At 38.5% G+C, this 26,689-nt stretch overlaps 1 protein-coding gene across 3 annotated transcripts in view; it reads right to left on the reverse strand.

The window, feature by feature from the left end:
- Positions 1-26,689, reverse strand: part of WDPCP (WD repeat containing planar cell polarity effector) — a 148,265-nt gene that overhangs the window by 50,029 nt on the left and 71,547 nt on the right. For all 3 annotated transcript variants that reach the window (XM_027662995.1, XM_027662994.1, XM_027662997.1), the window contains exons 11-13: positions 23,075-23,684; positions 18,827-19,015; positions 16,223-16,346 (exon numbers count right to left, since the gene is read on the reverse strand). In XM_027662995.1, the coding sequence (XP_027518796.1) occupies positions 16,223-16,346; positions 18,827-19,015; positions 23,075-23,684 (923 nt within the window). The remainder of the gene's footprint in view (positions 1-16,222; positions 16,347-18,826; positions 19,016-23,074; positions 23,685-26,689) is intronic.

Genomic DNA, 26,689 nt, shown 5'->3' on the forward strand with positions numbered 1-26,689 from the left:
AAACATCTCTCTGCAAGCCATTTAGTAGATACAATATTAACTTCAAATTCTCATGTAATAAAATAATGCTGTTATTATATTCACGTATGCAATGTTTCTCTGTATTCTACAAAAATATAAAAAGTGGCTATTAGTGTGGACAAGGAAATCAAGGGGAAATGTGAGTGGTATGACAGAGGTCATGCAGGTCAAAAATGGTCAAGGCAGAGAAGAATCCAAACCCGCCTTCCTCAGTGAAGTGGCAGACCTGATGTCTGCCTGTATTTTGGGATGTGACTTAACTGACAAGATGCCAGGAAAGCCTTCTATTTTTAAATAAAATATATAAGTAGTAAAAAAATATGTTATCTGTAACTTCAGAGAGGCTATCCTGTTCACTGTCATAAATAAAAAGAAAACCAAATGGCCAGGGCTTCTTCCTGTTGGATGTCCAGAAATAAAGTAATTTCAAATACTGTTGGTTGAAACAATATGCATGGATTGCAGCCTGCAGAGAAAGGAAAAGAAGTCTCTTTGGTTTTTATGAGAGGTTCTACAAATATATGTCATATGTATTCCACAACAGCTAAATCGAATGTGGTCACTTAAAGACAGAGATACATTTTTCATGCTGAAAATGGTCAACTCGAAAATACTTGCAATATTTAGTCATAAAATTAAAATGCCTCGAAAGACCTCCAGGAACCAGAAAAAAAAATCATTTGGAGAGAGGAGGAAAGGAAGGGAGAGGGAGCTCGTGCAAGCAAGAAATATAGTGCAGAAAAGATGGAAACATTTCTTTAGGGACTAGTTACAACCAACAAGCCTTCTTAGACATGCTCATCGACCATGTAAGCATATTCCTTGTGCTGGGCTGATAAAGGAGGGCTGCAGCAGTTTTTTTCCTTGTCTTCAATAAAAGTACACAACATTTAGAAAATAATCTGCAGGGGAAGAGCTGTGGCACAAATAATATTTATAAGGCAATCCTTTTTAATGGAAGAAATTTCAGAGTCCTCCTCATCTCACAGTCCAATCAAGAGTGATACACATTCAAAAAGTGGATATTAAATATACACTGAGCAAACGGAACAGGAAAAAATGAATATTGATATAATTTACATGTAATCAAACTACACTGAAATTAAGTTTTAATTGTTCAGTATTCCATGATGCATATGCAGATTTTAAAGTATTCAGAATATCAACCAAGTGTTTACTTACATCAAGCAATTGTATTTAAGCATACAAAACAGATGATGAAAATATGTTCAATCAGCTACAGCTCCCAACACTTACTGCTGGGTTTACATGATCACTTCTAATTCAGTTATTTCATTTAATATTTCAATTTAATAGCTCATTCTTTCATTCAATTTCTAGGCATCTTGCCCATTTCTTAAACTCAATAATAATAATTATTCATAAAAGGAGCTGTTTCCCCATAAATTCTCATATCATCAATTTTTGGAACAGAAATGGTTTTCATTCTTTTTTTTCCCCCTCAAAATATGTTGTTATTATCTGAAATATTTTCCTTTTAAATTAGACAACATTAAAATAAAGAATGACATCCGCAAAATTACTCTGAACCCCATTTCACTGGAATTCTGAGCGAGAATAATTAGAGATTATCAAGTTAAAGAACACAAAAAGTGTGTGGCTAGGTTGCTAAGTGGTTGATTTTTAAACGGGGACAGATTGGTTTTCAACGAGCTGTTGAACATAACACCACTGCTTTAGGCATGTAGCTGCAGATCAGAATACAGCTTCAGAGCCCATTTACAAAACCAGAGCTTAAAGACTCACACATTTCACATGAAAAATACTGATGCGTTATGAAGCCAGGTACAGATGACGTAACTTCAGCGCATCCTTACAAAGACAATGCTGAAATTCTATTGAACTTTAATGAAATATTTTAAAGTAAAATTTCAGAAAATTCTGATGACTTAGATTGCTTGTAATCTGTCATGTATAAAGTATAGTATCAGTCAAAGACTAATATCCTGCATTTTATAGTGAATGCTGAAAAACTGGTACTTAGAGCTCCTGGAGAGGAATAAATACATCAAGATCTTACGTTTCATAAGAAAAGAAACCAAACCAAAACACTTTAAGCAAAAGTCAACCAAAACCTGATATGATTTCACCCTAATGAGTTCAGTAGGACACTCTATTTTAAATAACATAGTTGTAGAAAACTGAATTCTGCCTGAAGACCAGGAACTCTCCAATGAACCCATCTTATGCTTTCTCCTACACAGCTTCAGCACAACAACTCTTCCTCTTCCCAAGGTACCCTGCCAAAATACACTCTGGACAATACACTGTCCTTTTCCCAGCAGGGTATCCTCGTCTCCCTCCCAGCAGTGGTTGGAGCAAGGGGCAATGGGGACACTGTTTGGTGTTAAGCAGTGCACGTCTTGATTGGCAGAACATCTATCTGCTGAACTTTCACTGTAGCTTTTCTGGGACAGAGATAACCTCCTGCACTCTATTTAACCCTAACTGGTTGCTGATTTTCACAAAACTTGCAGGCATTTGCTTATTTCTGAGACTTCTACCCTCTGTTAAATTGGTTGAGATTCACCAATGATTCTGTAAGTTAGTAGGGAAGTGGCAGAAGGATCAGTGGATGCATTGGAACCTCTGAGATGCTTGGTAGTATTATTTTGCCAAGCTCCTGCTATTATGCTACTGGGATTTTAGGTTATAAGCTCTTTTGAACAGGACACACAAACCTTTTTACCTTCTAAGGTACACTCAAGCTGACCAAGAGAAAGTGCTGCAGAGCACCAAAGGCTAATGGAGAAAGAGCCACAGGGTCTATATGTGTGTGAGTCAAGGGGATAATCTCCTAAATTGTATTTTAGATGCAGGAGCTCTTAAGGTTGTCCAGGTATAATCTATACATCCCTTCAGGCCCAGATTTAGCAAAGTATTAATGTATGAGTTTATGACCTATAATTTTCTATAGGCCCTAAATATGGGCATGTTAAGTGAAGTGCTGGATTTGGGGCCTGAGTGACTTGTTTAAAAAGAAATCCCTCATGGAACCTTTCAAAGGTCATACAAAAATAGGTCTCAGGTAAGAGTTAGTGAATAACCATGAGAAAATACAATATACAAATACAAAATACAGCTATCTCAAGGCACCCAAAATTTCTGTTACTTGAAGGATACTGCCAAACTACATATCTCTGACCTAAAGGAAATCCACCTATAGCTTAATAGATTTTTGGGCATAGAACCGAATGCCCTTCACATCAAAGAGTACCCTCTGGTATGAAGTAAGAAAACAAAAAAGCAAACCAAATTAAAAAAATAGGAAGAAAGAGAAAGCTAATAAGGGGAGCCAGACAGTATGACTCTCTGACCATAGAAAGCCCTTGAGGGCTGTAACTGGATGTGAACCTTGAAGTCATTCCAATACTGAACATAAAAAAGAAGTTAATAATCTTACCCTGTGATTCCTATCTTCCAGGGTGATATTCTGCTCTAGGAAACCTATATGTACTTTTGTGTGAAATAGTTCAGACGACTCTCTTAAACATACATGCTTCTTCTCAGGACAGGCTTTCTATGTTTTGAGTCAGATATTCAAGTGAACCAAGTTAGTTTTTGAACAAATTAGTTTAATAAAAAGGGATCTACATATTTAGCAAGAAATAGCCTAGATATATGAAATATTCTAGAAAAGGTAGTGGGTTTAGGTATAAAGAAAGATATGTTGTTTATTTGTTGAACTTTGCTCAAATTAACTATAAACCAGAACTAGTTTAACACTCTAGAACTGCCTCGTACCTACACCAAATAAATATTAGTTTAAAGATCCTAATTTTGTGAACATTTATGTCACACACTTTCCGTGTGATGTTGGTCAATCACTTTAGCCTGGGTTCTTGTAGGACGGACCACTGAAGAATAGGGTTGTTGGAAGCAACAGCAACCTTTTCCTACTGCGAGTCAGAATTCTTCCATATCAAAACTCTTTCATATCTGTCAAGTCCTCTGAGATTTTCCACAGCAGATGCTAGAAAAGTCTGGATAACAGAAATTTATTACTATAATAAAATATTATTATATAAATTGAAACTATTAAAACTTATTTCTTTTTAAACTAGATTCCGTCTTTTCTTGTAATCTGTCCTTCCTTCGAATTTTCTACACTCCTTTTTTCCTTTTTCATACTCATTTTCCTTGAAGAGAATATATTTTGTTGCCATAGCAGTATTTCCCTACCTTGCAGTTTTATCATAGTGGCTTTCCTTCAGGTTTCTCTAAGCTGCAACTGACACCCACCCAGCAAACACAGGCTCCCCCACCCCCCAAACCTCTTCATTCCTCCAACCTCTCACTACTTAGGAGCTCCTCAACAGTCTATCTTTATCTTTAAATACAGACACACTCCAACATACTCTTCCAAAGTACTCTGGGCTAAAAACAGGTGTTAATTAAAAATGCTGATAAGAGTCAGTGACACCTGTTGTTTCACATTTATTTTACTCAACCCTGTCTGCTAAATCCTAGCCTTTATTGCATTAATTCGCTTCTGCTTTTCTTCTTTTCCAGCTTTATCCCTCTCACTCTGGTGATCATGTAAACTTAACAGTATGTCTTGAAAGCTGGGTTTTATTGAGCAAACATATCAGCATGTCTACACACTAAAGACAGCTATATAACAGAGGCCCAGTATCATCGCTGTGGTTAAGGATGAGTTGCTGCCTCTATAATAAATCCCTATTGTATACGTGTGATATCTCTGCAATTTCCAACTGCAGCAGATGGAAATTTGGTATTAAAGTTAAGATGAACAGACTCTTTTCCTCCTTGACTTTCCATGAGGAACAGGGCCAATTCTCCCTCATGCCTGACATTGGATAAGATGCGTTTTTTTAGTGCTAAGACTTCTCAGAGAAAACACATTACCTCAATATTTTCTAAAGCTTGTTGCCCGAAGATAAATATCTACTCACAGAATCATGGTGCAGGGCCAAATTTTGAATCATTTGCTGAGTTACAGATCCATCAGAGTATATTTACTTTTTCTACTGAGATTTGTCAATAGTCAAATTATTTCTTCGTAATAAAATAATGCAGTGGTAATGGTCATGAAATTCCCCTACACAACGACTCAATTACAGCAAATACAGCCACAGGAGAGACAAACAAGCAATTCTCTGAAACTTTTTATGAATTTTGGCACATTTTTGAGGGACCAAATGGAAAACAACTGAGTATGACATGCTTTTTCTGCACAGCATGTAAAAGAGCCATTTTGCTCAGACCAAAGGTACACCTGACCTAATCCCTTGCCATCAGCTGGGAGCCAAGGAGGGAATATAAGAACAGGGCAAACATATGGTGATACTTTCCTAAGCAGTCTCCTAGTCTCCAACAATTTGTGGTTCAGGGATTTGCTGAGCCAGAGGTGGTTTCTAGGCTGGCGTTCCTCAGTGAATTTCTCTTCTCTGAACCTTGCCTTTGAACTCACATACAATTTTATCATCCACAACATCCTGTGGTAAGGAGGTTCATATTTTAATTATATGTTACGTGAAGAATCACTGTATTTTGAAACTGCCACACGTTAGTTTGCTTGATGACCTCTAGTTTTTGTATTAGAAGAAGCAATGAGCAGTCATTTGCTGAGCTCCTCTCTCCCTAACACTCACAATTTAGTAGATGTCTATCTCAGCTGCCTCTTCTTTAGGTTGAGGAGTTCTAGTCTATTTAGTCATTCCTTTCACTAAAACTGTTTCATGCCTTTAATCATCCTGGCTGCCCTTCCTTAAACCTTTTTGAGTTCTACTATATCCTTTTACAGATTATGGGACTGCAAAACTGCACAAAAAATTCAGGTGAACTGAAGTTCAGTTTGTTGTCTAGTCCTTTTCTAAGGATTCCTAGCAGGCAATTTGCTTTTTGTACTTCTGCTGAGCAATGAACTGAGTATTTTATAGTTGTAGAGTTCTAAGACCAAAATTCTTCTTCCAGAATAATATTGAGCTCGAACTGTATCATTTTATACATGAAGTTTGGAGTCACACACACCATGTGCTTCACTTTGAATTTACTTATATTTAATTTTATCTTCAATTTTGACACTATGTCACTGAATCTTGTGAAGCCCTTTTGCTGTTCTTCACAGCAGGTCGTATCTTCACTGGTGTTAATAATTTAGTATCATTAGCAAATGCTGGCACCTCACTATTTGCTCCTTTGCCAGGCTACTTATAAGTATAGATCTGCTATGCTTATAATTTCCATTGGTGACCTTCATGACGACTGACCATTTACTCTTACTCTGTTTCTTACCTTTTAATGAATTACTTATCTATGAAAGGGAAGCTTTCCTCTTATCCTGTGGCAGCTTAGCTTCTTTAAGACATTTTGGTGGGAGACCTTCCAAAAAGGTCTTCAATGGTCAAACTTTCATCAGTAGCAGCTGGATATCTATTACTGATATGATTGCTGACATCAAAGAATTCTGAGTTTTAAGACATGACTTGCCTTTACATAAATCCTGCTGACTCTCCCCCAGTACAACGTTATTTGTCTGTATGTTCACATTATTTTTAAAATATAGTTTCTACTAATTTCACTGGTATAGAGTCTGGACTTACAGGGCTATAGTTCTTCAAGGTCTCTCCAGGATGTTTTGAAAACTGACTTAATATTTTCCATGTTCCTGTCCTGAGGTGCTAAGGTCATTCTAAATAAGAGGTTATACACCACAGTGTGTATTTCAGATGTTTTATGCTTGACTACCTCTAGAAATTTTGAATTAATTTTACCTGGTCCTGGTCATATATTACTGTTTATCTGTCTCTAGTATAATCTCTCTTACTGATACTTCAGTACTTACCAGTGTAAACTAAGAAACATCTCCATTCTTTCCTATCTTGGCCAGTTGGTCAAAGGGAGATTTTTAAAGAGATTGGCATGCCTATCTGCTTCTTGTAAACCTTTCTTTATATATATTTTGCTTGTCTTTGTGCCTCTCTCCTTCCATTACAGAAACCATCTGAGCATCTAAGATTTTTCTGTTAACTGGCCAGTAATAATGTGATACAGGAGCTAGACATTTACAGTGCAAATCATTCCATTTATCTTCAAACAGCTTACCTTTACATGGCTAATTTAAGCTAATTAGGGAGGCTTCTTTTATAGTTAATTGATAGGGATAGGCACTGACGTTTGATTCTTCACGCTTATCTTAGACATCTCCCTTCGATGGGATTACTCAACCTTTGGGTGCCCATGTCTTTATACTAACTACAGAGCAAGACTAGATAAGCATGTGAGACATATAAACTCTACATTATTAAGTCATGAGAGGTGAAGTGCACCCCCAAGACATCCAGTTATTGGACAATTGACTATTGCTGATTTTTGTTCTAAATTTTCCTTATGGTGTTCTTTCCTTGGCAGGCTCTTTGGTTCTGAAGAACCATAAAAGGCAGACCTGCATTTGGAGACAGAAAGCCTAGGGCTGCCTGACTATTCAGTTAGCAATTCCTGGAGGGCACTGGATGGAACTGGGAGAAAAGTCAGAAAAAAAAGTCTGAGAGAGTGGGAGAAAAGTCTGATCTGATGAGCTGAGTTCAAAACAGAATGTTGCCAGATGATCTATATACAGTAAATGGAAGGCTCAGGGTGGGGCTCAGGAGGACTCTGAAGATGAATGGAGAAGTAGTATCTTGGTAAAAAGATGCGACATGAAATAGTTTGGAAAGACTTCAAGGAAAAAAAATAAATCTTAAATTCAGTTCTCAGCCAGGACCTCAAATTAGAGATTTTTGAGTGTCATTCCAAAAGGAGATACTATTAGTGACTAGGTGGACTTGATGGGGAGGGAGTAGCTGAGAACCTGCAAAGGCTGAGGCTGATTTACAGCAGCTGCTCAAGGGTGATGTGTTGTTAAGAACTAATTCTTCATTTTTTCTGTCCATGAATATGGTATATTTGCATTGTTTCTGCACTCAGTGTACGTCCAAAGCCTGTAAGGTTTCAGAGAAACTGCACAGCTGGTACAGCAGGAAAAAGCCACCTTATGAGGGCAGATTATCAGTTACACAACACAACACAACAGTGGTCTCGATGTGGGCTCAGCTTCTGAAAGTAGCAATATCAAAGTCAGATTAACCAGCACACAGGAATAGGTTTGGCACAAACTACATCAGCCCAGCACAGCTACTCCGTGTTCCTTTTTTCTAGTGCAGTCCCATGGGTGGGGACGTAGCAGAGAACTGGAGGACTTCTGGCACACTGGGCCACCACACAGCATCTGCTGGTGGCTGTGTGAAATGAGACTGCTATAAAGCAGCTCTGGGACTGCTCCAAGGGTATGGAAGGGGCCATTATTCCCATGCTCCAAGCAATCTCTCTCATTAGGTTGAGGAGCAAATCTCTTTATCTTCATGGAATTTTGTTCTCAAGCAATTTTGTCATATCATTTGTTATCCCCCCCCCCCAATATTTTTCTCAATATTTCTTACATTGTAATCATCACTAGAGAATTAAATCCTAGAGCTATTCCTGTAGCATCAAAGTATCGGTCTGAAATTGAAAATTGTGTTGGAGCTGGTTTAAGAAAAAAAAAATCATTAACTACATAGGACATTCTAAACTTCTAGTGAGATATTTAACCTCTTTAACTGCAAAAATAACCTAGTTGCATTAAATAGGTGCCTTTATTTCTTGTTTCTAAAACAGGTCAAGAAGCATGACCAGGGGAATCTTTTCATGTGTAGTTCCATCACAGCAATATAAATTCTCATTTATCAGTCCCATGGTAATATGAAAACCTTTGGTTTTGATCGTTTTCAAAAGATAATAAAAAATGACTCTTCAAAGTCCTCTCCAGAAGGTGCTACTTTAGTCAAAATGCTGCTACTGAACTTACTCCCATAGAGATGAATTCTGTTCATGTGGCCACCATAGAGAACCTGACTGACATCAGTGGTCATTTTATCTGAAGGCATAATTTAATGCCTAATAGGTTACCTTATGAATATAAAAGACATTCTTAGTCCTCAACCATGTCATCATTAATGTTTATACATATTTCGTGACACACTATGTACCAATATAATTATAGATTCTACTTCTAGGGTGCTCTTAAAAAGGATCATAAAAGCTCTTTGCTCACTCTGTCTCTCAGTTCCATACAGATGGCAGCAGATGGGATTGGGAACTATTCCTATGGAGCTGAGGCATCTTTTTCACCTTTGATTTAGGGTCCTGTTTAGGATGGATATACTCACAGTGAATGTCTACTTTGCAGATTGCAGTGCAGTGATACAGGAACCTGCTTACCAAGGGGTAGTTAGTACTGCATTAGTGATGTACCTGCAGGGCAGAAGAGCTTTATTTTAGCTTTTCAAAGGCTGTCTTGGACTTAAATTATAACTGACTGTGTCAAGGTATCATGTCTTGTAGTATAGCAATGTACTTCATAACTCCTGAATTGTGAAGTGATTGATAAAAATCAGTACTGGCTGGAAGCAGGTCTTCCCTGATGCTAATGAACACCTACTTTCTCATCTCCTTTAAGAGTGTTTATTTACAAAGAAGCTCCATCAAGTCCTGTGTGTAAAGTCATATCACTTTATGAAAGTTCTGCACAATATGTAGCTAATTTTTTGCATTTAACTAGTAGCATCTAAAACCGAACACTGGGAAGAGTACAACACTTCTGAGAAGATTTGTGAAGGAGAAGAAACAATAACAGTAAAAACATGGTGAAGGTTCTCATTTTTGGATCCACACAAAGGAAAATCTTTCATGAATCCATCCAAAATTCTACCAGCGAATGTGATCAGAGCTGCACTTTGCTCCTGAAATAAGCAAAAGCACCATGTTACTATTTACAACAGAGCTTTGGTTTGCAGGTAAATATGTTTGTACTACAGGGAAAAAACCAAATCACATCATAATGAAATTATCAGATGGAAAGGTCCAATTGGTTTTGACTCTTAGTATTTCTCCATGTAGGAAAAAACCCCCAATTCTTAACCTGGGTATTCACAAACATAAAAACAGAATTACAAAGGAGGAAAGGGCACAGTAGAACCACAGAGCTGTGGCTGCATCTTAATTCTGCAACTCCTGCGCTGCAGACTTTACTTTCTAACCCTGCTTTCTCACTCAAAAAATAGAACAAAACAGAGCAGGCATGTGTTTGTGCCTCTGCGTGTGTGTCAAACAAACAAGATAATTTCATGCATTAGAAAATATGACAAGTACAATTTACGAATGCTTGATCAGAGTGAAGCAAAGCCATGAGTCAGCAATGCCACAGTTAACGAGTAAAAAATTATTCCATCCCATTCCATGTTTCGTACATGGATAGATGAGGCTGTTAGACAGAGGCAGGAGGTTGTACAGCCACTCCCCCATCACACAAATACACGTAGCAAAAGGGTGGAGGCAAGGAGGTTACAGCTCCCCAAGGCTTCCCAATAAATCCACCTCTGCTCAACATTTTACATAATGATATAATGCGTTATATTATTATAAGCAGTGACATCATAATAAAATACCAGAGTGCTACTGAAGTGGCAAGGAACACCTAAGATACATTTCTGTACTTGTAATTCAGTTCCTGTATTTTTTAATTATAGATAAGAATTTAGAGTGAAAATAATTATCCATTCCATAAATACTGTTGTAATGGATCCCCGGCATATAATTAAGAGGCCTTTAATTTTAATTTTGTATCCCGAACACCTGTTTCTGGAGGTATTCTACATTCAGGGCCTATACCTGCAAAGCTCTAAGCTTCTGTTTCAGGGGAAGCTGCAGATGCTGCATGGTTTGCAAATTTAAGAACTTAGCTTTTATAATGATGCATACAAAAAAACGTGGCTGTGTCGAACATATTGCAAAGCATTTTCCCTCCTCCTAATTGTGATCTGTTTTGGTCATGCTGTCAGTGTGCCTTTGCCCATCGCAGGCTGGATGGAGCATCTTCTTTCTAAAGAAGATACCTAAAGAGGGAACCTACCACTGCCACATCCAGCATTTTCTAGAAACTTATCTCACTGATGGTAGGAAAATAGCTATCCTATAATCTCAGTGGCACTGTGAAAATGCACGTCTCCAGTCATTTGCAACTGGCTGTACAACCTTCCAGCCTACAGTAGCGATTAAAATCACTGGCACATGGCTAGGTGAGGATAGCCTTTCTGAACAGGTAACCATATTTCTCAATCCTAGTAAATACAGACACTCACATCTTTAAAAGTACAACAATAACTGGCACCTTTTTGGCAGACTCAGCAGGCAGGTCAAAGATTGTCTCAGCATGTAGAATGAACTAATACTTCTCTCTCCAGAGTGGGTCCTTCTAGAAAAGGCTTAAGGCAGATTGGTGGGGCAATCAAAGGAAAGCTGGAGAGGGGGGTGAAGACTTTTGTTTATATGAACATTTTTCAGATTTAGATCTAGAAACATTTAAGTGTTTTAATGTTTTAATCTTGTATGCAAGACTCCACCTTTCTCTGTCCATCCCTCATGTGTCTGGTCTCCTCTATAGCCCACCACACATATCCTAAGCTGTCTTCCCCTATTTTGCTCTGTATTCCCACTCTGCTCTCTTTGAAGGACACTGTACATCCCCATGCCTGCCTTTAGGCCTTCATCCCCAATGCCTTCTCTTCTACTCATGCTCATAACTCCACTTCCTTCCCTCACTCTTCCTACCAAACCTCTGAGTTTCTCTCCTTCGTTCCTTATCCACCAGATTTAACTTCTGTGCATTTGCCCCTTGCTTTCTCTGAAGCCCAAATGAATTGCAGAAGGCCTTACTCTATGCCAAAAAATAGTTTTTGAATATCAGCCATAATTTTACCGCACATAATTTAGGAAGCACTATGTGTCTTCTACTTCTTGCTGCAATAGGGTACAAAGTGATCACTTTGCCTTTGTTTCCTCATGCTCATACAGGAGCAACAAAATGTTCCCTTAGTGCTGCACCAAGTTGGCATTGGCAGTTTACAGGGCTTTTGCATTCAAGTCTTCTTGTTTGGTCATGCAAACACATCTGCTGTAACAAAAAAATCCACTCTGAAGAGATTCATTAGCTATTTGTAATGAGCCTGCATGCACTCAGTGCTAAATGAATAAGGGTAAATAAGTGAATAAATCAAATTGTAGAACCACAGAATATCCTGAATTGGAAAGGATACACTAGGATCATCGAAGTCCAACTCCTGGTCCTGCACAGGACAGCTTCAAGAATCATACCCTATCCAAACGCTTCCTGATCTCTGTCAGCTTTGGTGTTGTGACCACTTCCCCGGGGAGCCTGTTCCAGTGCCCAGTCACCCTCTGGGTGAGAAACCTTTTCCTAATATCCAATCCAAACTCCCCCTAACAAAACTTCAGGCCATTCCTTTGGGTCCTGTCACTGGTCACCAGAGAGAAGAGATCAGTGCCTGCCCCTCCTCTTCCTCTCGTGAGGAAGTTGTAACTGCAATGAGGTCTCCCCTCAGTCTCTTCTTCTCCAGGCTGAACAGACCAGGTGACCTCAGATGCTCCTCATAAGGCTTCCCCTCAAGGCCCTTCACCATCTTTGTTGCCCTCCTTTGGACACTCTCTAATAGCTTAATATCTTTCTTATATTGTGGTGACTGAAACTGCACACAATATTCGAGGTGAGGCCACACCCATGCAGAGCAGAGTGGGACAATTATCTCCCTTGAGGAATGCGAGAAATGGTATCAAAAGCTTTAAAGCTTTACTGAAATCCAAAAAGATTATATCAACTGTCTTCCTTGGATCAAGCAGGTGGGTTACCTTGTCTTAAAAGGAAATCAGTTTGACAAGCAGGACTTTCCCCTCATGAAGCTGTGCTGGCTGTGACTAATGACTGTGTTGTCCTTCAGGTGTTTGTCACTACCTTCCAGAATAATCTTCTCCATAATTTTCCAGTCACTGAAGTGAGACCGACAGGCCTGCAGTTTCCAGGGTCATCCTTCTAGCCCTTCTTGAAAACTGGGACAATGTTAGCCAGCTTCCAGTCAAGTGGGACCTCTCTGGATTTCCAAGACAGTTCAAAACCTGAGAGAGGCCTCATAATGACATCAGCCAGATCTTTGAATATTCTCAGATCCATAGATTTGTTGGGAACCACCTCAATCAGCAGGTGCAACACAACTTCAGGTTCAACTTGGAGTTTATAATTCTCACTGGAATGGTCTTCCAGCTCAGGGCACTGGGACCCCCCCTAGTTCATCATCACTGTTGAAGACAGAGATAAAGAATGCACTAAACATCTCTGCCTTGTCTATGTTCCTGTTTGTGAGGTGACCATCCTCACCCTGTAACAGGCTGATGTTATTTCTGCACTGTCTTTTGCCATTAATGTATTTAAAAAAACTCTTTTAATTGTCCTCCCCAGTTCTGTCCAGCTTCAACTCCAACTGAGCTTTAGCCACACACATTTTCTCTCTACAGTGGTGAGCAGCATCTCTGTATTTCTTTCATGTCACCTGACCTTGCTTCCACTGGGCATACACCTTCCTTTTTTGCCTTATCTCCAAAAGATGATCCCTGCTCAGTCAAGCTGGCCTTCTGCCTTGTCTCCTTGACTTCCAACATTTTGGAATGACAAGAATTGAGACAGAGAGCATATAACTGACTTAAAATGCAGGCTTCCTGACTCCCTGAAACAGCCACTATCTCTGACAAACAGGTAGTGGGAGGAACTCTCCCTTTTCAGTGTCCTCAGAGGCATAACATGCTGACCCAAAAGGGCAAGAGAATAATTCTCTTCTCACTTTTCCTCCTGTTCTGAACCTACAACTCTAAATGCAGTCTGGCAGAAGTGGTTTGTCTTGCTGGCCTCTCACTGACAGATGTAATAGCAGCAGCTGCAACTTCCATGTGCCTGAATTAGTGAGCATTGTGCCTCCCTATGATCCTCCTAGACATTGCATCATGCCTGGATGGCATTCACTCACCCAGAACCATGGTTTGCCATTCCCCAACAAATCTGTAGTTTTCTCTGCTTAGCCTACATTCAAATCATTCTAGTCACTGAAGAAAACATCTAAAAGGAAATAAACACCAATTAAGGCACAGCCACTTTAATGCAATAATGATCAGCTCTGAACATAATTTCTTTGCTTTCTATCAGATAAATCTCCCATATTTGAACATTTAATTTTGTACTTAGATTATGTCTTCTGAGATAAGCTTTAAGCATTACCATCTGTTCTGCAGCAATCACACGATCCTATCACTTTGATTCAGCTGAATACAAATCCCTTTGACAACAGGAAAACACCAAAATAGCACACATTTTTCTCAAAATTGCCACAACTGTAGATTTTTCAAGCGCTGCTTTACGGTGGAGGTAAAATACTCTTCTACACACCTCCTGCCTGTGCCCCACGCTGTCCAGGCAGCATTCTGACAGTGAAGGTTCTTGTTTTAGGAAGGTTGAGTCAGTGTTTCAGCTGCACTCAGCAGCCCCAAGGGCTGGCAGCTTAGCTGGGGCCCCATGCCTCTGCATGCCTGCTAGCACTTGGAAGCAAACCCTGAGTCAGAGGGAATACACCTTTCTCTCGCAGATGTAAGAGCACTGTAGTTACACCTCTCAGCAATCTCCAAGGCGTTCTTTCTGCATCTGTCCTCCGCAGGCAACTGGCCCACAGCCACCACAAGTTGGCCATTGCCGCAACAGATCTTCCCTGCTGGTTTCTAGGAGAAAGGCAACAGCAGAGTTTGTGCCCACTGTTGTGGCCACGTGTATTAGGAAAACTCCAGTGAAAGGCTGGTGCATGTTACGGAAATATTGGAGCATTCATCTATTTGGAATAATTTCCCCACTGGAATGGATCTGTTTACCAGTAAGGTGATCCTCCTCAGACTCAAAGTGTAGAACACAATATAAAATATTTTTCTTTAAGATTTGAAAAAAAGCACACTGTACTGTCAAAGTAACTTGCAGTTCCTAGCTTAGGCTATGCAGACAATGTATACAATCTGAATGAATCACTGAAAAAGGGTTCATTGTATGTCTTTTCACTATGTCTATCTACACTCCTCAACAAGGTGTTACAAACATTGTGTCTTTCAGAAGGTGTTTCATCCTTACTTTCATCCACTGGATAATTCTCAGAGGGAAGGTCTCAGCTGTAGTTGTTGTTGAACAAGTGAACAGGTTAAACTGCTGCATATTGATAACTGACTGAAATTCAAGCTATTGACTTATTTTGAAGGAAAAATAAAACAATAAACCAGTGCACTATAAATTCTAGCTGAATTTGGTATTATTTAAGGTAAGAGCAGCTCCCTTAAGAAGACAGATTGAAAAAGTTGAGGCCGTTCAGGCTGGAGAAGAGAAGGTTGTGTGGAGACCTTACAGCAACCTTCCAGTATCCAAAGAGTGTCTACAGGGAAGACAGAGAGGGACTTTCTGTCAGGAACTGTAGTGATAGGACAAGGAATAATGGGTACAACTTGAAAGAGGGGAAATTTAGGTTAGATATAAGGAAGAAATTCTTTACTGTGAGGTTGGTGAGGCACTTGGAACAGGTTGCCCAAAGAAGCTGTTGATGTCCTAACCTTGGCACTGTTCAAGGCCAAGCTGGATGGGCCATTGAGCAACCTGGTCTAGTGGAAGGTGTCCCTGTCCACGGTAGTGAGGGAGTTGAACTACATGATCTTTAAGGTCCTTTGCAACCCAAACCATTCCATGATTTTATATAATTTACAGACAAATTCAACATTTCATTTTCTCCTCTTACATGAATGTCACTGAAAATTCACTGAAAATTACTGGGACATGAATTTATATATGAGAACTTTAAAGGTAAGAATAACAAAATGCTCAGATTTCAGTGGTGCAGAGATAGGAATGTCTTGGATCATGTAGCATTCTTTTGTGTTCTAGTAAGGTTTTCTCCAAGTTTGTGAGCTCTTTCAATAGCTAATCTAAAAGTAGTTATTGAATATCAATCTCTCATAAGCATGTTATCTTTTCTCTATCAAGCTAAAAGGGAAAGGGTGATTCATTTTAAGTGTACTGATGACAGAAGAGCTCTGAAAAGCACTTTATCTGAAATACTCTATTTGAAAGGACCAAAGTGCAAGTTAAACAAACATTAACAATGAATACATTTTTGTCAGGGGTGGTCTTCTTGGAAAATGTTAACCACATTAAAGTAGGCAGTTATTGAAATATGCAATTAATTTTAAGCTGATAGAAGTTGAAACTGTCATTCACCTGAGCAGGTGGTGGAAGAACCTTCTTGCGTATCTGCTGATTGGGTCCCTGTACTCCAGCACAGTTGTATCCAAGAGGGGTCTTGTTGGTGCATAAAAGGTTCCAAGGCTTGCCTCAAGCTGTGCTGTGGAGTTCAAACACAGAAGCAATGAAGCAAGTGAATTAGTTTCAATTACAACAGGTTGCTCATGTTTGCAGTCAGTCAAACTCCTCAAACACTGATGAAACGTGATGTCGTTGTAGGACAGATGAAATTAAAATATGACAGATTGTACAAACACAAATGTGCATATAAACTTTCACTTTGAGGCAGAGCTGACAAGGACTTTGAGCAATAATAGCTATCAAAAGGATAATGAAGTCTATAACACATCAAGTTCTCACCAGCAGCCTACAACTAAAAGTGACTCATAAGAGTAATACAGTCTGAACAAGATTGTCCAGTAGAGATGAACTCTCAATTAGCTCAAATCATCTTTGTCCTCTTAGGCAAACAACAAGGGAGTTTGGTTTTTCGGGGATTATTGTGTTAGGTCAGCAGGTAACAAAACCCTCCTTGTGATGGCCTTGAGGTCTAAAGGAACCTCCTTCGACCCACGGTTCTTTAAAAATTTTAAATAAAAGGGTCTAAAAACCCTAGAGGTTTGACAGCATGTAGTGGTGAGAAACAGGATAACCTCCCTTGTAATCAATAAAATAAAACCCTTTTGTTACACAAGTTCTCTCTGCTTTAAATATTTTCTGACTGATATACTCCACAGCTCAAGCTCTTAGGCATTTTCGTACAATTTTTTAATACAAAATTATAAATAATGCAAGTAAATACACAGTACACTTCTGTGTCCCACATGCTTAGCTGAAAGGAAATTTAATGATCAATAATATTTATGCTATGTGAATTTTGCTTGAGTTAACAACACAGTACAAGGCCTTCTAGGCAGAATAGGGAGAATTTACTATATATTTATTTGCTATATACTAACATTGCTTTAAAAGGAAAATATAACATATTGTTTCATTAGGCAAACAGAATCTCATTGATTTGCTGTTATTAATGTTTGTTTGAACTAGGCATTTCTGTTTGTCGTAATAATGATTCTTTTCTTCCAAGCACAGTTATATTTTACTTTATTAGCTTGATAGCACTAAATCAGCTAGTAGTACTGTGTTAGTAACACAGGCAAACTGTTAGTAAACTAGTTTTGTGTTATCCTAAATCTAGATAGTAAGATAAGTCGAACTTTAAAGGTATTTTCTTTCAAAGCAGCAGTCAATTTAGATTAAAACAGAAAAACAAGACATACTCTCTTGCCATTGCTGTTTTCTTGACAGCATGTTTTGTACTTCTGAAACATTTCAACCGACATGGAATATGAGTAACCACTATCACAGTTATAGATTCATCAGATAGCCCAGCTTGATGTTGAAGGCAGGATAAAGATCTCAGAGATAACTGCCCCATCACTATAAATAAAAGGCCCCATTGGGTTTTGCTAATAAAAAAGAAAACAAATTACCATGCCAAATTTGTTAGATTCAGATAGAATAAATCCTGGATGGAATAAAATTCTTTCTGCTGTAAACAGTGTTAGGGGGCTGCATGGGGGGAAACACACAAACATCTGTTTATAATGTACATATTTTTAGAAGAGTTTCACGCTCAGCCCTTTTCACAGGTCCTTTTCAAAGCATGTTTTATTTAGAATCAACATGTCATGTTTGCAATGCAGAGATTTTTTTAAATCAGATCACACAAAATGGGATAGCTGATGGCTTGGCAGCGATGTAGGACACCTTGGAGTTTTTCTATCATCAAACATGCCAGAATCCTAAGTATTTTTTCTTGCTACAAAAGATGCCTGGTGTCCAGCTGTCTGCCTGCTAGACTGGAGGATAACACCTTCACTAAATCAAGGCACATCAAATCTTGAAGTCTATTGAGTTTCAAGATAGACAGCAAATCAAGAGGAAGGCATCACAACAGGCCTCAGCAGAGATGGGGCTAAACCTAAAATTCATAATTTCTTGTGAGGGACCCCAGCTACTACTGCAGGGGGCCAGATTACAGTGAGGACAAGTGCTTTAATCCTAAAGGAGGCAGCAGAGGATAGTGTATTCAAAGACTTTGTATCTTGTAATGAAAGAATGACCCTTCAAAAGCACCTTAAAAAACATACTAAAATCTCTTGTCCCTGTTGCAGAAAAACATCCCTCCTTAAGTTGGTGCTGTCTCAGCATATATATATAACAAACAATTCAATCCAGTACTGTTTGTCTGTAACATAAGCTACATTTATAGAACGCAGTGAAGTTACAGTATATATATGCTAATGCTGTATATTAATGCCTATAGCATATGTATATTAAAATATGCATTATTTTAGTATCACTATTGATACAAACTAAGATGTAGTTAACACATTAGCCCAGATTTTATTGAAATGACTTGTCTACATATGATATGTGATTATGAAGCACCATAATCTGGCTGCCTGGATACTCACTATTGTCTTCTTTATATGGTCAATAAATATATTGTCATAATCCACATATGAATTATAAAGAGACCACGAAAATACATTAGAAATATAAGCAGTCTCTTACCTTCCCTGTCTGGTGTAAGCTTTTGTTTAAGAAGGTGGTTGCAAATGGCACTCAAGCAGATATAGCACTGATGACCCATTGTGTTCCAGTTCATGGTGTTCAGGACATTAATTGCCTCATGTATCTCATCATAACGAATGTACTGGTGGATAATTTCCACAAGGCCCAGTTGTCCTCTTGTGATCACACCTTTAACAGGAAATATTAAAATCAAAGATAATGGGGTTTATACTTTGATACAGAGTATGTAAAACAGTAGCTGGCTACTTTTCAGCACAGTTAAAAATAATTGCCACTGTTTAAAATTAAGTTGATGGGTTTCAGCATTAAATTTTTACACGAGGTAGCTCCTTCATATCTTGGTATATTTAGGCTGAGTGTGTTTTGGACAGCAGAGAAAAATCATCAGTTAACTTCACGCATGGAGGTCAAGTGAATGTAGCCAAAACTCACTGGTGACAACATCATGTAATGAAGTTTGTTTTAGACATGGTAGGAAAAGTTTATTCACAGTTTATCACTATAGTATGGTAGGTAATAAATTAATTTTCACAGCATCTCCTTTCTGTAGAGAAATACTGCTGAAGAACACTAAAACTCAGCATTTGTGTCACACAAACATACCTGTGTATACAAGTGTACAGCAGCTCCAACTTCAAAGTAACTGTTACTCAATCTGTCTCCACACTGCAACGGCTCTGGAACCTACCTCTAGCTTGGAAATATTCTCTAAGTGAAGCATTTTTACTGTGAGGGGATCAACACCTAGAGACCTTTGAATTACAGTTGTACACGAAACCAAGAACAAGTTTACCAGAAGAATGCTTCTCGACTTGCAGATCTCAGATTCTGAGCAGAAAAGATGTCTGAAATGCTGCAGAAAGTAATGTTATTTATTGTCTCTGACTAGCCAAATGATCATGTAACATAGGCCACACATGGCATTTCAGCAAGTCTTGCTCACTCTGATAGAGTATTCTTTATCACTACTCCTCCAAATATTAGAAAGAGACCAGAATAAATTTATTTTTTCCTTCTCTTTAAATGAAAACATAATGTGTTTTTTTTTTTATTTTCCCAATTTATATTCTGATCTTGTTTGTAAAAAGTAATTTTAAGGAAAACGTTCTGATGAGAAAGGGAACAAGCTGAATTTCAATATTGATATTAAAGCCATACAACTCGCTGGGGAAAACGAAGTCTGATAACAGAGAAAAGCAGACCTGATATATATAAAACATACCTCACACAACTTTCATAAATGTTGTTGTGAATACTGTCTGTGATGCAAAACAAGAATTGAGGAAAATAAAAAGTGAAGAAAAACATCTGACTATATCTTGAGGAGAAGCAACCTGCTAAGAACTTGCATATACAGATCTGATGCTTTGGGGGGCATATTTATATTTTGTAACAGAGAAATACTTAATTTTTTTAGCATCATTAAAGAAAAGACATGGTTTTCTAATTTATTTGCATGTATTAAAGCCTGTAGACTTTACAGTGTGTAATAGACACGTTTAACCTGTTAATATCTAATAGTTATGGCAGATTTTATTCTTCCTAAATGTTTAGTGTTTTTAAAGTATTACAGAAGCTGGGCAATCTTCACATTAACAACTAAGTGAAGGTGAAAATACTTATTTTCATGTTAATTAAATATTACATTTTAAATGCCTTTTGAGGCCAGCAATGCTGAACTACTGGCATGAGTACCACTCTTGGCCTTATCCAGGATCTAGGCTGACATCAATGACAAGAAGCTGCAATGCTTTTGGAAATGAGTTTGGCATTAGACACCAAAGATATCTGCCATTAATGTTTGAGGCTATATTTAATATGAATCTTTTCCTGAAAGAAAACTGGATAGACAGCACAATGGAGAATTCAGAGAACTTGTCCAAAATCATAATATAGCTGGAAGTTAAACACATATTTGCTTATTCTCATTGACATAGTTTCTTAACAGACTTCTGTGGGAAACCATTCCAAGCCATGTGTTAATTATGGATTTTATTTCACTCCTGAATGCCTGTCTGGGTCTTGCTGTCATTTTCTGTATAACTTATATTTGCTATATTTTCTGTATAACTTATATTTGCATTATTTCTTAAACAGCAGAGACCTAAAAACTGCTGAGGCCGTGAAGAAGGGCTTGCTAATCAACACAGTTACTTTGGTAGTGTGGCAAACTAAGCAGAGGAAGCGTAAAGCTGAAAACCAGGATGAAATAGAGAACAGCACATTTTTGCACAGTGGACTGCAAAGAGGGAGGGAGGGAAGGAGGGAGAGAGCCTTGCCTTCTTCCTAGAAGAGATTTTACAGTAATTATACAGAATGAATTTTAAAATGTGATAACTTTCAGCTGTAGAGGTCAACATCTTCCCATTTGGATGCTTGACTTCTCCTGGGTGGTGCGCTTCCAGGCAACCTGCTTGGGAAAAGGAGGTGACAGCCAACTCACTGCCTAATTGATTTAGGAACGGTGCCCAGGGAGACAGTCCAATTAAGTTTACAAGCTGGCAATTAGCAGGAAAGGCCTCTAAATCCCTGTACTGAGAGCCTGCTTGCGTTGGTAAGAACATAAATGTGCTAAAGATAGGAAGGGGAAAGCTGTGCTTTCTGGAAAGCTGTTGTGAGAAAACCTCACAAGGGAGGACTGAAGAAAAGCAAGGTAGAGGTGGGTAGAGTGCCTCCTGCTCAACTCCATCCCAGCCAAAATCAGGACTCAGATAATTTAGAGGGTTTGTTTTTTTCAAATGGCCAACATGCACAAAAACATCAAATAGCTGCTATAATTAGTGTTCTGGGGTACTCTGCAACTATTAAACCTGTCATTGAACTTAATGCAGCTAATTATCTCAAAATAAATGATAACCTGCAAACAGGATTTTTAATAGTTTTTTTGGACAACAGCAATAATCCTGATCAGCTCTTTTAAAACTACACAACTAGAAGTAAATCCAACATTTTTTTGTTGCAAACATCTCATTATATTAATTTACCTTTTTGCAGTGCCATGCTTGGTTAAGTTTTATTAATTCAGTCTTTCAAATTCTTAGATCTGTGGTACTTTTAGTCAGGTTATCCCACACAAAAGCACATGTGTGTCTCATTAAGTAAAGAAATAAAGTAGATTTTCAGATCTTACTGGCTACTAGGTTGTTATTTTGGGGTTTTTTGGGGGGTTGTTTGTTTTTCTTTTTAAAAAAGGCTTGTTTCTAACCTCAGTAGCTTTATACGAAAGAATCATTAAAAACACCCATGAAGATCTATAGAGGCAATCTTGTTTTCTTGGACAATGGGTAAAATGGTGAAATTTTCCAGGATGGCTGTCCGCCCTGCTGAAACACTGCCTTGGGAGTCAGAGGGTTTAAGAATGATTGTTTTTTTTTAGCCCTCACAGTGGATTTACACCACTGTAACTTGCCTGACTTGAATGAAAAGAATACAGTTCTCACTGATGAGCCACTGCAGGGGTTTTATTCTTAGTTCAGCCACTGACTCACTGTGTAACTCTTGGAAAGCCCTTTAGCTTTCCTTTTCTGCTTCTTGTTATTCTGCTTATAAGAGGAAGATAGTTGTGGGTTTACTCTTTCAAAGTCTCCTCACACCTAAAATGAGAAGTGCTATATAAATTCTAAAATTAGCATTATTAATTCTTTCATTCACAAGTCCTTGCAAATTAGTTGAGAGACCAAACTTCTCTGAAGGTTATGAAGAACTTTGTTCTTCTGTGAAAAGCCTTCAAGGAAAGAAAAGATGCAACTTCATGTACTGAAGCCAGAATAACAGAGTACTGGGACAAATATACATCATACACACAAAAAAATAATTTGGGAAAGAAATAGCATTACTATTCTATTATTAAATATGGATTATTTTAGCTTGTTAGGGCTATTGCTACAGAATGAATACAATTCCTAAAGTTATATACTACAGGTTAAAGGAATTTTCCGTATGATAAATTGTTATGCTTTATTAGAGTAACAGGGAACATGATGGGATGCTGGCCTGAAAACAGATTGGGGTCCTATCCTGTCTGACCCCATATGAAAAGGTATTAAGTCATTGTGAAACAGATAAAGAACTCCTTGGTTCATATCTTCAGATATTGTTGGAACAATATGCTTTCCAGGCTATGGTCCCATGTATCTAAAATTAGCATGCTTCAAACTACAAAAACCTTGCGGGGTACAGACGTTTCCTTGAGAGCTCAAGGTTCACCATATGTGCTTAGGAACTTACCAAGTTTAAAGTGAAGTACTCCCAAGGGTCCTTTGTCAAATCTAACCAACAAAAGATCATGAATATCAGTGCTGTCAGGGCTGACACACGCAACTGGAGGGGCAGCCCACTGGATCTGGATGAGGCTGCTAGGCACCTCAAAGTGTTTACTGCATTGCAAAGTTGCCTCAGGTGAATAGTCTTGTGCCAAGAGCTGAATTTTAACGGGGGACAGTGCTGTGTCAAAAAGCTGCAGCTCCCCTTGAGAGCTGCCGACCACGAATACGGCCCCGGCGGGGTGGTAGGTCATCACAGCAGGCAGCAGTTCTGCCTGGGCTAACAGAGTTACTTGGTTGTAGGCTTCATACAGAATTATTGATGAGTCTTCACAGCCCAGGACTAGTTTGTCTTCTGTTACATCCCTGCAGCAGCTGATGGCCCTGGATCGCAGCGGTATCCTGGTGATGGCTGCACACTGGATTTTGTTCCTGAGGCACTTGTAGACGCAGCTGTCGGCCATGGGCTCCTTGGCTGCTGACACCGAGTGTTCCACTGTGTGCACCTGGTAAGGCTGGTGAGTGCTGAAGCTGGCATGGAGGGGATCCCACTCTGTACGGACAAAACTCAGAACCTGAAAAAAAAACAAAGAGGTTTTGGTAGGCATTTGTAGTAATTTATTCTTATTTTAATGATTTAAAAATAGGCGACTGCAAATATGTTTTCTTGTGGGTCAGTAAGTAAAACAAATATGCATTCTTTAGAATCTACTGTTTTAACTTCTAAAAGGTTTACTCATTTCATTTAAAAAAACCCTGCAATATAGTTTGAGTTGTATTTGTTTGTCCAGACCTATATAATAGGTTAGCAGAACAGAAGATAAAAGAGAGGATGGTCTTAACAACATTAGTAAAAGGGAAAATGAGCAGAATATCAGAATAACTCATTATTCACAAGGGGGGTGGGGGAGAAATCCCAAAGTTACTGAAAAAATCTATAATAGATTACTCTGAGCATCATGTGTAGATGCAGGGCCATGGTAACAGAAAATACTACACTGTAGTGGTAGAAACAATGGCATGTTTAAACAACATCTGCTGTATATTGCCAAATGAGTAGGTGGTAGATGTTCTTTGGTGCCACATAGCTTTAGATGGAGAATAGATGAATTTGTGATAGCAGAAAAGGGAGGATCATTATGGGGTACTTGAAAGTTGAATAAACTGGAAGAAGAACACAAAGGTGTAATGTGATAAAAGACACCAGCTGGCAAAGAGCAAGAATCTGTAGTGTGGAAACATGGGGAGTACCATAAAGTGGGGGAGACAACAGTGGAGACAGTGAAGATTCATGTCCTATGATATCTGGGTTTGAGCGAGAGGTGGTGTAGAGGATATGAACAGGGAAACCGTGGGAGAAAAACCAGCTGTAAATAAGATGTAAATGAGGTTATGAAAAGCTATTTCTCTGAAAGAGAGAGAAAACCCATGTCTAGCATAATGAGAGTAGTGCAAGTCAGTCAGAAACTTGCTGGTGTTTGTTCATGCAGAAATAAAGAGTGAAAGGAAAATGTCAGCCTGAGCCGAACCCCACCCTCAGGTATACCCACAGTAATCTTCACATTACAGATTAAAGCTGCTGACCTGCTACAATTTTTGGAAGCCCCTTAAGTTCAGGTGGTATGAAAGCACCTTTTATGCAGAAAGGGGTAAAAAATGTGATCAAAAGACAGAGAGAGGACGAGGAAGGAAAGCTGGAAATTTCAGGCTGAAAACAGAAATGCACACATAATGTTACAGCAATTTAAATTCGTTTTCCATAGATCACAAGAGCAATGGAACACATAATTTAGCCTTTCATCCTGCGAAAGAGAATAAGAAATTTAGATTTTTTGGCATACCATCCATTACTTCAGAAGTAACTGATAAGTTTATAAACAAGCTATTTGGGACCTTGATCGGGCTGATTAGGATGTTTTGTTCTGACACTTTACTTGTTTTGTCAGCAAAAGGGTTTCTCATTCAAAAGAAAGAAAAAAAGGATTATTGCACTTCTCTGGCTGGAAACCAGTTGACAGTTAATACAAAAGTCTTTGCTACTTTTAAGATGAGTAGCATGCAGAGAACCACTTAATGCAAAAGCACCTAATACAGAAACCAACGCATCCAACCTGTGAAAACCTCACCTACCAATCTCAACAGAGTAGTGACCAATGAAAATGTATATCAAAGAGGAAATAAATTATTACATTATTTATATAGTCTGAAAAACATTTTCTCACCTCAATCATTCCCTCAACAATGACTTAGCCTCCTCAACTAGGCATTTTATGCCCACAAAATGTTGCAGTGGCTACTGTGCAGATGTTAGAGCTGCTGAAGTGTGTTTATTAGGGTGTTAAATTGCATAGTAAGGAAACTCCTAAAAGAGGTTATTATGGACAGAGGATTACTGTGACCACAGAGTTCTCTAACTCCAAATAAAGACAAAGCAAAGTGGTATTGTTTGTTCTGCAGTTTTTCCTAAGAGTATGTACAGAGACCCAGGTAGTTCCCTTTCAAATGTGTGAAACAGAAGTCTTGCCCAAGCAAGTCTTCAAAGCTTCCATAACTGCAGTGAAATGAGCCTTGAGGCCCTGTGGGACTCAGATTTCTGTCTTCCTGTGGCAGGTTTCAATGCACTGCATTATTTAGCTACATATTTTGACCCCAAACCAGTGTTTTTCTCTGGATATCTCCTCACAAGCTACAAGAAAGTCATGAAGATCCACACAATAATTAAGCCTATGAGAGATGAAAGCATGAAAGCACTATTCAATTCTGAAGATAGGCTGGCCTTGAAGGTTAGAACAATAGAGAAGAAAATATGTGAAACATGGATTTCACAACTCCATAGGAGTGACTGGTGGAAAAAAGCAATGGAAACAGCCACAGAAAAATAAACGTTGCCATATGATTGTTTAAGAGTTGGCAAGTAAACTGCACCCAAATTTCATAATTTTGTTCTGCCTTCTTAGAGTAAAAGTAGGACAAAATGATGACCACTACTTTGAATTCAAAAGAAAGCAAAATCTTGCATTTTTGAAGGCTAATGAGTCTTGAGATGAGAAGCTTCCTAGCTTCACATAATTTTGAGAGCAAATCCTTGAAATGAAGTCTAGGGTAGGGCTGGTTGATGTATATAACACAATTCTACACTAGGAAAAAGTTCCTGCAAGGAGAGAAAGACTATTTGCTGCCTTTCAAAACATAAGTTTTGGCATAATGTTTAAACACATAAGGCTTAAAGGAAACTTTTCTAGACACTCCTGTTCATATTCTGGCTGAAAACAAGAGAAACATTTCTCCTTAGATTGGATCTCATGCATCAGTGGCCTCATGTGCCTCTTGCAGGAAGAGTATCAAGCTGAGAGACCTCTTTGTTCTGGCTTCCAGTTTTACTGAATGTAACTGCCACTTTGCATTCCGAAGGAAAAAAATGGATATTCTCTTTCATCTCAGAGGGAAGATTTGAGTTTCTCTGTCAGAAGTTACTTTTATTATTCATTCTTCATGCCGCTAACTGGAAAAGTAAAGCAGAGAGACATACAGCTACAGAAACATGTTAATAAGGCTAAGATAATGCTTTTGAAAGATAAGA

This window comes from Corapipo altera, unplaced genomic scaffold (genome assembly GCF_003945725.1).
Source record: "Corapipo altera isolate COAL_440 unplaced genomic scaffold, ASM394572v1 94, whole genome shotgun sequence".
Lineage (NCBI taxonomy): Eukaryota > Metazoa > Chordata > Aves > Passeriformes > Pipridae > Corapipo > Corapipo altera.